Source organism: Elephantulus edwardii, unplaced genomic scaffold (assembly GCF_000299155.1).
Source record: "Elephantulus edwardii isolate Elephantulus edwardi_28Jun2011 unplaced genomic scaffold, EleEdw1.0 scaffold00004, whole genome shotgun sequence".
NCBI lineage: Eukaryota > Metazoa > Chordata > Mammalia > Macroscelidea > Macroscelididae > Elephantulus > Elephantulus edwardii.
The window spans coordinates 11,059,592-11,072,154 of NW_006399754.1; the positions used below are offsets into that span (position 1 = coordinate 11,059,592).

The window sequence follows — 12,563 nt, forward strand, 5'->3', positions numbered from 1 at the left end:
TTAATACACAACATTAATTTTATTATATCTAAGAGTTTAAAATAATTTTTAATTGCTCCTCTATATGCTATGATGTTTTAGAGGACATTAAACATTTTTAAATTAAGTCAGTCTTCAAGAGCTACTTACAATCCAGAAGGTAAATTACTGGCTGCAGCAATACCAAATGAATACTGCATAGCTTCAACAAGGATCAAGTCAAATAAAGCTGACAAAACCCAGGAACCCAGCAAAAAGGACTAAAACAGAAAACAGGAGAAAATTATAGTGATTAGACTCCAAAAAGTAAATGAATTCTTTTCATTTTAGTGAGAACCAGCTCGGGGTGTGTGTGTGTGTGTGTGTGTGTGTGTGTGTGTGTGTGTGTATCTTTAAACAGTTTTTATTAGAACATGTTTTTTAGAATGATGTTGCTGTTGTTCATTGCCTTCGAGTCGAGCACGACTCATAGTGACCCTGTGAACAAAAGTCCTAAAGCCCCTCTACAAGTAATCGACATTTATCAAAGTTCATAGAGTTTCCGGAGGCAAGTTGTTTAGGAAGTGGGTGCCACTCCGAATGAGAAAAATTCATTGATAAAAGGTATTAATTTCCATAATACCTGAGTATGTTGCAGAAACATTATGGTGGTTGTTGTTATATATACTGCTAAGTCAGAACTGACTCATGGGTGACCCTTCAGTGGACTTTCAGAGGCAGCAAATCACATAGGAGAATGTTCATCCTTCTGCCAAGGAGAAGCTAGTAGATTCAAACTGTGTGCCTTTAGATTGGCAGCACAATGCTTTATTATTAAGCCACCAGAGGTCCCAGAAAGAACATTACAACATCATTCATTTTGATCAGATAACACACAAATCAATCAGCAAAATAAGTGAGTAGAATTTAATTAAAATTGCTCTTGACTGAATACTATCCACTCTTTTATTGTTGTTATTTTACTACCATTATGGTTTAAATATATCAATCATATTTAGTTAATATCCATGCTCCAAATCAGATATAAGATCATATAAGTTTAAAGAATTCAAAATAGAAACACTAGATTTAACAAAATAAGTCTACTTAAAAGGAAAACAAAAATCAAAATTATTTTTAATAACCTAAATAACAAAGGCAAAGCATATAGAAACTTACTGCAAATTTTCTGCTGCCATATCTTCTTTCAAATATCCTAAAATTATAAATAAGCAGACTACTGCAGAAAGTATCTTTCAAATCAAGGCAGATTATTCTTCCACATATCAACCTCCAAATCTACATGGGGATTTAAAAGAAAAAACCAATAAGAAAAGTAAAAACTGTTCAGCTTTCTTGCATAACAAATTTCTTTTGTTTGCTTTATACTCATATATATTTCATTTTAAGAAAAGTATTGACAGGTATATAGGGGGCTCTTGACAGGTATATAGGGAGCTCTAGTGGAGCTGGTGGTCCAGTGGCAAGAAGCTGTGCTGTAATCCCAAAGGCATGAAGTTCAGATCTCACTAGTTGCTCTGCAGAAGAACGATGGGCAATCTCTGAAAACCCCTAGAGGCTCAGCTATGGATCAGTTATGACTTGACAGGACACAATAACAACAAAAGTGGCTTAGGGCTAAGGAGTTAAGCTGTCAACCCAAAGGCACCCAGTTTGAATCCACTAGTTGCTCCTTTGGAGAAAGACAGCAATCCTCCCAGGTGACTAATTACCACTGAAAACCTTCTGGAGGGTCAGCACAACTTGATGGTACACAGTGACTACAACGCTAGTGTAATATCCATAAAAAAATAGATTCAGGTTTTCTGCAAGAAATTAGATCAATTCTCCCATATGAAAAATTCCTTTCTAAATTGTAAGAATCAAACATCAAACACTCAGTTTCTGAAAAAGTGCAGCTACCTCCACCCCACTCGCTTGCGTAGTTTCCAGCGAGCAACCTCCCCCACCTGTGATAAACCACACTCTGTTGGCCAACTTCCATAAAGTGGAACTCTTCTTCAAGGACATAAGGGATTTTTTATGCAGCCTCTTATCTCTATGCTTGCTGGTATCTCTACTTCTGCTGTAGCTTTAACACAAAAAGTTCAAACGGCTATTTTTGTAAATGGGTTAATGCAGAATGTGACAAAAAAATTGGGTAGAGCAAGAAAATGTAGATAAAGTTATGGAACAAAAATTAAATGCTTTGTATGATATGGTAAATGTATTAGGAAATATGGTACAACAAATTAGTGTAAGAGAAAAGTTAAGATGCCATGTAGCCTATGGTTCTACTTGTGTTAAAAAATTAAAATATAATAGCTCAGATAATAATTGGATAAAATAATATCTCATTTAAAAGGAATTTGGATGTCAAATAATGATTCTCTTGATTTGTATGATTTGCACCAAAAAATTATAAAAATGCAAAATACCCCAGATATAAATATTTCTCCAGTGGAACAAGCTAGTCAAATATTTGAAAATCTTAAAAACTGGTTTCCTTCAGTCAATTCATTTAAGTCTAATTTTTATAATTGTTGCTCTTGGTATTATTGTCATATGTTTATTATGGATCCTTCCTTGTGCTGATCTTATATTAGCCAAGCAATATCAAGAATTGCTGGGTTAAATACATGAAATTCAACTTAAAGCCCTCCCCAAACAAATGCAGGATGTGTAGCCAATGATGGGTAAGGAAAAAGACTCACTCATGATCCTAAGACAGGGAGTAGCATAAATTGCTATTATCCCCATGACGGGCAACTTGAGTTTGAGTTCTCTTATCTACCTAAGACAGGCAACATCCTATATTTTAATATTTTGGAAAGGGAATTGTCAGGAGCCTGGCTAACTTGTAAAGCAAGATTAGCCCTGTAGTGTAAAACCAGCAAAACTAACTCCATCTTGGCTAAAACATCTGCTTAGAATAAACAAGTCAAGGAAGTAAGATGTTAATGAATAAAAGTAGCCAAAGGTCTCAGACCTTAAAAAATGTAATCTATCGAAACTCCTTGTTTCTTAGAGCACACAATAAGGTATTCTGAAAAACATCTTTGTATTGTACTGAGGTCTGCAAGAGTTAATATTTGACCTGATTGTCGACATCTCAAACGAAAAGAAAAATGCGATTGTAACCGCAAACAAGGCCTAAATTTACTGTTTTTAAAGCAAGGAGGTCTATGTGCTGCACTGAAAAAAAAAATTGTTTTTATGTTAATCATTCTGGAGTAATCAGAAAAAAGCCTTAGTAAACTCTGACAGAGGCTAAAAAAAAAAGAAAAAAGATAAGACAGTAATAAGGCAATTGGTTCCCTACCTTATTCAACTGGTCCCCATGGCTCACTACCCTTCTCACTTCAATTGCTAGACAGTTACTGTTGTTAATCCTCATTCTAACTTTTGCTCCCTGCATTTTCAGGTACTTAGTTAATCTCATCCAAGCTCGTGTGCACAGTCTTAAAAGCCTTATAGCTTAAACCCATTATCAGCACCTCACTGAAACTGATGAATCAATTATTTGGTTTATTAAGAAAAACCAGTGGGGAATGTAAGAATCAAATATCAAAAACTCAGTTTCTGACAAAGTGCAGCTACCTCCATCCCACTCGCTTGCGTAGTTTCCAGCAAGCAACCTCCCCCACCTGTGATAAACCACACTCTGCTGGCTGACTTCCATAAAGTGGAACTCTTCTTCAAGGACATAAGGGATTTTTTCTGCAGCCCTGTGTACATTTGAGTCAGACTCAAATAGGTCTCCAAGCAGCTTCCCCACCAATCAGGCTCAAACAGGTCTCCAAACTGCCTCTCTGAGCTATGGCTAACCAATAAAGAGCAAACTAAGACTAGAACTGCTATAAGTAACCAACCATAAACTGTGTAGCTAGACAAAGAAGCAAGAAAGTATAAAAGGGAGGGCTCGCTTTGTCTCAGGGCTCTCGGGTGGATGCTGCTGTGTCAGCACGCGGGAGCCCAGGTTCGAACTCAAAATAAACTTTGTTAATTCAGCTAATTGGCTTGGTGGTCTTTTCTGGGGACTTGCTCTGTTACATAAATAGCACCATTTTTTTTTTATTATTATACCAAGACTCAATGGCATATAACAACAACAACATACCAAGAGTAGGTCAACACTAGGACAACATAAAATGTCCTATAAAGCATTTTTTTAGGGCTGTACAACAAGACCTCAATCCCACTGCCTGCAGATCAATTCTGGCCCATGACGACCCGCCAGCAGGCTTCCTACCATAAATCTTAACAAGAGGAGACAGGCTTGTCTTTCTCCCTGGAGTGGCTGGCAGGTTCAAATTGCCTACCTACCTTTTGATGAAACAGCCCAACACTTAAACTATCACACCATCTTCTGTATTTCTTATAAGAGCTTTTGCTTAAAAAAAAATTCTAAATTAAATATACATGAGCTAGAATGAAAGGCTATGAAATGTTCATTTTTATGCTACTGAATAAAACACAGCCGCAACTGAAAAATAGTTTAGGTATATAATGGAAATCATTTACATGTTAATGATTAATGTACTTCACAATAAGTACATACAGGACATCTGTGATAACCACTGCTAGATATTACAAGTTTAAAATTTTTACATTATTTAACTTCATTTCTTCAAATAAACATCTACTCATGTGATATACACAGAACAAAAAAAGAAAAAAGAAAAGAGAAAGAGTTACTGAAAGGGCTATTTTAAAACTTCCCAGGGACTTGAGCTGCTAGCTTCAATCCAGCGCTTCTCTGGCAATCTGACTCTGAGGAAGAATGATGGGCAGCCTCCTTCCGTGTGATTTACAGCCTCGGAAAACTCACAGGAAGGTCAGCTCTGAGGTGGTTCTAACAGGGAAGCAAGGAGCTTAAAAGCTGAAAATTATTTTACAGATATTTAAAGACAGTCTTAATACTTACAGAATATTTTGATCTCATCTCCCACTAACAATTACCTATGTGATAGGGAAAGCAAGTACTAATCCTATCTTAAAATAAGAGAGGCAAGCATAGAGAAAGTATTTTAATTGTCTAATTCATACAACCCATGCTCTTAGCAACAGAAATCTGAACATAAATTAGGAAACTATCAATTGTCATGACATTGTATATATGTCTCCAATTAAGACTGAGGCTCTGCCATTGCTGCACTGGAAAACAGGAAGACTAGTTCAGCAACGTTGTTGTCGTGTGCTGTCGAATCAGAACTGATTCACAATAGACCCTCCAGGGGGTTTTCAGAGGCAGTAAATCTCACAGGAGGAGAATGGCCATGCTTCTCCTGTGGAGCACCTAGTAGATTCGAACCATGTGCCTTTAGGATTTCAGTGCAGCTTCTTACCACTAGGCCACCAGAGCGCCCTAGTGCAGTAACGGCCATTAGATTTCATTTCATCTGACAATCCAAATGAAACGAAAGTGGCTTATTGCAAGTCTACACTGAGGACATAGCTGGATTCAGTGAGAAACAGAACCATGATTGCTTAGCAACGGCTGTCATGAGCACGAATGTAGCATACAATCGCCAGCTCCAAACCAAAGAAACGTTTTCCCTGATATATTCTGATTTAGCACTAGAATCACAATGAAGCTTCAAAACAACAAACAGACTCAAACGAGACAGTATACATTAGAGCACTTCGTAAACTGTCAAATACTTTACAACTATATTTTGCATCAGGATTCAGAAATAATGATAGTTCTATTTCCTTCATCATTACATGCAATATTCTAACAAAAGCATTCTACAGTCAGGAAGTGCTAGGGGAATAGGATGTTTAGACTTTAAGACTACTACATGTAACAAATTGGACTTATAGAATGCCCTTAGGGGTTGTTTTTCTTTTATCCAGTTAATGACAACTAAAATTCTTATCTACAGTTTTCAATAATTGTATTTTGTACCTATGCTCAGACACAAAACCTTAACATTTAAGGCTGAAGAATAATGATGTGAAGAAAAATCAAGAGGGTGGCATGTCAGGCCATTTCTCTACAAGCAAAGAATCAAGAAATGAAATAAATAGAATCAGAAATGAAATAAACAGGATCCTGGAACTCTGGAACTCTAAACACCAAAAGGAAGGCTAAGGAATTACACTAAACACTGACAGAAAGCAGCTGAACAAAGTCATCAAACAATGAGGAATATGGAGTGAAGCCCCCCCCCCAAGTACAGTACAGCCATCTTAAGGGGAGAGGAGCACATAAGGCAACTTCCCTGAACTCCCAGTAAGAAAGAGAAAAACTGTCTCTATGCTAAATGAAACTAGATGATCAGAACATGACCTAGATGTAAAGAGTGAAAGTGCAGGAAGGAAAGCTTCAGGGATGGTGGCACCACAAGGTAGGGGGGAGCCAGGATTGTTCAACAGCGGAGGTCCTTGGCCATTAATTAGAGTATGTGTGGTTCACAGGATGTATGAGGTGTTGGCCAAGCTCCCATCCAACAAGACTCCAGGCATCCTCACCTCTTGTTAGTTTGTCAGGCCAGGTCCTGTCTGCTGGCTGCAGCCAAAAGGAAGTACCCAGGCACCCACATGTGATGAGCAGAGGAGTACTCTCACCCTTCCCTCTCACTCCCGATCACTTGTTGTTGGTTCTTGTTGTTATGTGCCATCGAGTCACCTGCGACTCATAGCGACCCTGTGCACAACAGCTCTAAACAATGCTCTATCCTGTGCCAAGCTTATTGTCTCTGATACACCTACCCCTATGACCCCAGTCACTAAATCAGTCCATTTCATCAAGGGTCTTCCTCTCTTGAGCTGACCCTCGACCCTCCCAAGCATGACGTTCCTCTCAAGGACTGATCCCACCCTGACACATGTCCAAAGTATGTCAGACTGATCACTAGCAGTGGGAAATCCCATGCCCTGACCACCCACCCATCCAGTGACCATAATACAAGCCTCTCTCTTCACCCCCACATCCTGACCAGTTCACCAGCCCACCCACCACACCTGATGACTATTAGTAAGCACATACCTCTGCGGCCATTCACCTGTCAACTATAAGCCCTCAACTAATCCAGACATCAGTGAAGAAAATGCTTTTGCCCATCTGGTCACTAACCTCTCACCTCCAACAGCTGTAAGCAACACGAGTGCACTCCCACATGCCTGACACTTCAGTGCCTGGACTAGCAAGCAGCAAGTGACAGTGAGCAGCAGTGAGCAATTAGCAGTAAACATACTCCTTTGCCCTGAAAGTCCCACTCCTGCCTGTTAATGTGGTAGGTGGCAGAGAGCACACAGGAGCACACCACCTGCCTGTCACCAGCCCTCCCTGCCCCTTGTTCATGTGGCCAGTGCCATCACCTGCACTCATGCCACTGACCTAATTATAGTTAGAAACCAATGCTCAACCAGCCCACCTCCAACAGCCCCATACATCCAATGACCAGAGATCTGCACCAACCCTGTCTGGATAGGTGGTGAGTATCTTGTGACAATGGATTAACCATCAAAGGACCATACCTACCCTGCTTTAAGAGTTCAAAACCAAACAAAAAATTAAGGCAATGCAAACAAACAGTAAATAAATAATATTGCAATGCCTCAGAAACCACACAATATAAAATACTCATAAAGAAACAGGTCAAGATGTCTCAAGCAAGTGGCCAAAATAAAGGGAGAGAAAACCTTTCTGAGGGAGAAATAATAATGGAACTATATTATAAGGCATTTAAGGCTCATTCATTAAATTCTTAAAGAGATTGAGGGAATCATAAACAAATACAGAATACATATAAAACTCTAGGACTACTCAAATCTATGAGTATAAAATGACAAATTAAATAGACAATTCAAATTCATAGAAAAACAGCAAATAGAAAGCCAGGTTACTAACAATAAAAGACCGGAAACAGAAAATTCAATGTAAAGATATAGAAATGAAATTGAAGCAGTAGAATAAAGAGTGAAGTAGAAGACAAATCCCTTGATAATAACTATTATTAAACTCAACTGAAAGAATGAAGAAAATTTAAAAGGTATGTGGAATACTATCAAAAGGAAAAATCTGCTCATGATTGGAATTTCAGAAGAAGGGTGGAGTAGAGACAAAAGAAACTATCTGAGGATTCTGATAGGATATTTCTCTAAATTCAGGAAGAAACATGAAGGTTTCCATGTACGAAGCTCAGCAAACCCCATACAGGATGGACCCCAACAGGAAGTCACCAAAATGTCATAAGCATATTTTCTAAGACAAAAGATAAAGGAAAACTCTTAAAAGCAGCTGAAGAAAAACCAAATAAAGCCTGAAAAAGGAAACCAATAAGACTAAGCCCTGTTTCCTCAGCAGAAACTATTCAAGCAAGAACGCAATGGGACAGTATACATAAAACTCTAAAAGAAAAGAGTTGTCAAACTCTCTCAAATATGATGGAGTGACTAAGACATTCCTATAAAAACATAAATTCACAGAATTTGTAAAGAGAAAGCCTATCTTACAGATCTATTACCAGGATTCCTTCAAACAACCAACCATCAACTTCAGACAACATCTTGATATTACGGTAAAGAACTCTCAAAATTAAAATAAAGTAACTAACCTTAAAACAGGGAATCAAAGTCACTAATTTCTAATCAGCAATAACTTGAAAACATATAAAGAGAAGGAAAGTAGAACTTCCACATGAAAAGGAAATCAAGGAAATGTCAAGAAATAAAAGACAGTCCTAAAGTTGGCAAAATAAATTCTCAAGTTACCACAAAGAATACTAACCGAATTTTTTTAAAATAAAGAAACCCTAATGACTGCAGGCTACAATATGGATTGAGGCTCAATGTCACAAAGACAAAGATTCTCACCACTGGACCAAATGGCAACATCAGGATGGATGGTGAAGAGACTGAGATTGTACACAGCTTTAGTTTGCTTGGCTCCACAGTCAACGCTCTTGGCACCAGTAGCCAGGAAATTAAAAGGCGCATTGCCATGGGAAAGTCTGCTGTTAGGGACCTCTCCAAAGTACTGAAGAGCAATGGTGTCTCTCTGGAGACTAAAGTGCCTCTGATACAGACCATGGTCTTCGCAATCACTTGTTATGCATCAGAGAGTTGGACAATGACCAAAGAGAATAGAAGGAGAATTGATGCCTTTGAGCTGTGGTGCTGGAGAAGAGTATTGAGAATACCATGGACTGCTAGGAAAACAAACAGATTCATCCTGGAAAGGGTTAAACCAGGTGGCTCCTTGGAGGCAAGGATTCTGAGGCTCTGTCTAACATACTTTGGACATGTTGTGAGGAGAGACTGGCCCTTGGAGAAGGACATCATGCTTGGGAGGGTGGAGGGACGGCGCAGGAGGGGAAGGCCCTCTATGAGGTGGATTGATTCAGTGACTGGGGTAATGGGGATGGGAGTGTCTGAGACAGTGCGAATGGCACAGGACAGAGCAGAGTTTAGGGCTGTTGTACATAGGCTCGCTATGAGTCGCAAGCAACTTGTTGGCACATAACAACAACAACAACAATGATGCAGTAAAATCCAAATCAACAACAATAGAAGAAAATCCATAAATAAAAAGAACTCATCATAGATGGCTATGCTAAACAAAGAAACTATTAATATCACACCCAAATAAAAGCTCAATAAGGTAATATCAATAGATTCAGACTTACCAATAACCCTGAATATAAATGCACCATTAAAGAGACAGAGACACATAACAGGGAAAAAGATTCATCTACAAGTTGCCCAAGACTTAGACACAGACATAAATGAGTTAAAAAAAAAAAAGCAAAACAGAAAAATATACCAATCATGAACCAATTAAGACATAGCAAGAATGGCTATATTCATTAATAATAAAATTGATTTTAAATAAAAATCCATCGCAGGATACAAGAAAAAGCATTATATAATGATTAAAGGTCAATATATCAATAGGACATAATAATAATAAATATTGATGCACCCCATGACAGAGCTCAACAGAACTGAAAAGATTAAAAAGACAATCCCAATAGTAGACTTAACACACCATTTTCAATTAAGGGTGGTTGTTATTGTTGTTAGGTACCCGTGAGTAGAGTATGACCCATAGCAACCCTACAAACAAAAGATCTGAACCCTGTTCTATCCTGCGCTATCCTCACACTTCCTGACACAAGAGTCCACTACAGCAGTCACATCAATCCACCTGGTTAAGGGTCTTCCTCTCCTCCATCAACCCTCCACCCATCCCACCATCATGTCCTGCTCCAAAGAATAGCACCTCCTAGCAAAACATCCTAAGTATGTGAGGCAAAGCCTCATCTTTCTTTCTTCCACAGTGCACTGAAGCTGCACCTTTTCCAAGGTATATCTGTTCTACTGGCCGTCCATAGATGTTCAGTGCTCCTCTCCAGCACCACAGCTCAAAGGTATCAATTCTTTTTTTGTCATCCTCATTCCTGTTCAGCTCTCAGATGAACAGCAAGTTAATTGGAAAGACTATGGCCTGAATCAGACACACCTTCATCCTCAAACCGACATCATTACTTCTCAATAATTTGGAGAGGGCTCTAACTGTAGATTTTCCAGTCTCCTTATTTCCTGATTGCTGGTACCAAGGTTGTTAATGTGGATCCAAGCAAGATGAAGCTGTTGACTGTTTCAATTTCCTCTCCATCCATCAGGACGCTGCCCATCAGTCCTGTGGTAAGAATTTTTGTTTTCCTGACATTGAGACACATTCTTTGTCTTCTGTAACAAGTGCTTCAAGTCCTCCTCACTTTCAGCAAGTAAGGTTGTATCATCTGCATAACACAAGTTATTGATGAGTCTCCTTCCAATCCTGATGCCACACTCCTCCTCATGGAGTCTAACCTCTTGGATAATTTGCTTAGCATACAGATTGAATAGGTACTAAGATAGAATACAACCCTGACACACTCCCTACCCAATTCCAAACCATGCAGTGCTCCCCCTGCTCCATTCACACAACCACCTCCTGGTTCAGGTTGTTAGTTCCCCACAATTACAGAGCACAAGTGTTCTGTAATTCTCATTCTTCTCAATGTCAGTCACAACTTGTTATGATCCACACAGTTAAACACCTTTGCATAGTCAATAAAGCACAAATACACATTCTTTGGTATTCCTTATTTTCAACCAGGATCCATCTGAGATCAGCTGTGCTATCCCTATTGCCACGGCCTCTTCTAAATTCTGGCAGTTGCCTACCTATGGATTGTTCCAGTCAGTTCTGGATTATCTTCAGCAGTATTTTGCTTGCATGTGATAGCAATTATATTTTTCAATAATTTCCACATTCAGTTGGATCATCTTTCTTGGGAATGGGAACAAATATGGACCTTTTCCTTCTGCAGTCCTCCAAATTTCCTGCACAGACTGGACAGCTCAGGAGGACAAAGCAAAGGATTATAATAGAATATGCAGAGAGCTGGGATTGAAGAATAAAAAGGGAAGATTCATTCTGCATTTCTCAAGCTGAAAGAACTGAAAAACAAATTTATGGCTCATGTTGCAATACTGAAAGATACTATGGGCAAAATACTGAATGACCCAGAAAGCATCAAAAGAAGAGGGAGGGAATACACAGAATCACTGTACCAGAAATAATTTATTAACACTAAAAAATTTCAGGAAGTAACATATGAACAGGAGCTAATGGTAATGAAGGAGGAAGCAGAAGCTGTATTGAAAGCACTGGCAAAAAAATATGGCCCCAGGAATCGATGGGATACCAAGTGACTTGTTTTAATTAACAGATGCAGCCTTGGATGCACTCAATTAAGGGTATAAGAAGAAAAAAAAAAAGAAATTCTACAAAGAACTTAATAACATAATAAATTGACTCAACCTCAGTGGCATAGATAAAACACTTTGCCCTCAGTGGAATCATATTCATATGCGCCTCCAACAAAAGGAACGTTCTCCAGAATAGGCCATCCTATAAGCACAAAAGCAAGCTTCCCAAAAGTCAAAACCATTAAATAATATATCTTCTCTGCTCATATATTATAAAACTAAGAGTCACCACCAACAAGAAGAATGAAGAAAAATATCAAATATATGGCAACTGAATGACACTTTAATTAATAAGTACAGGATAACAGAAGAAATTTAAAATAAAAGTTAAAAATTCCTATAATCAAATGAGAATGAAAACAATACTGAAACCTTGGGTTTGGGGGCACAGCACAAGCTGTGCTGAGAGGATAGTTTGTAACAATAAATGTACCAGTCAAAAAAGAAAACAAGCTCAAAATTGGTAACAATTCAACAACTCAAACAAATTGGAAAAGACCTGGAAAAGCAGCTGACATTTATCAAAAATAAGTTAATAAAAAAAGATTAGAACAGAAACAAATGAGACAGAAAGGGAAGAACAGAAATAACCACCAAAATTAAAAACTGGCTATTTGAGAAAAGTAATTAAATCAATGAACCACTGACAGTCAAACTAATGGGGAAAGAAGGAGAACAACAAAATAACTAAAATAATAAATGAGAAGGCACTATATCATAACCAAATGATTTAAAGGATTACAACAGACGATAAAGATCTTAATAGAATGAAAAGATACACTCCAACAAATAAGAAAATCTAAGAGAAATGGACAAATTTACACACACACACACAC

At 38.3% G+C, this 12,563-nt stretch overlaps 1 protein-coding gene across 1 annotated transcript in view; it reads right to left on the reverse strand.

The window, feature by feature from the left end:
- The window catches only part of UBAC2 (UBA domain containing 2), a 244,828-nt gene that overhangs the window by 201,973 nt on the left and 30,292 nt on the right, over positions 1–12,563 (reverse strand). The window contains exons 3-4 of the mRNA XM_006879557.1: positions 1,138–1,257; positions 130–239 (exon numbers count right to left, since the gene is read on the reverse strand). Of these exons, the coding sequence (XP_006879619.1) occupies positions 130–239; positions 1,138–1,257 (230 nt within the window). The remainder of the gene's footprint in view (positions 1–129; positions 240–1,137; positions 1,258–12,563) is intronic.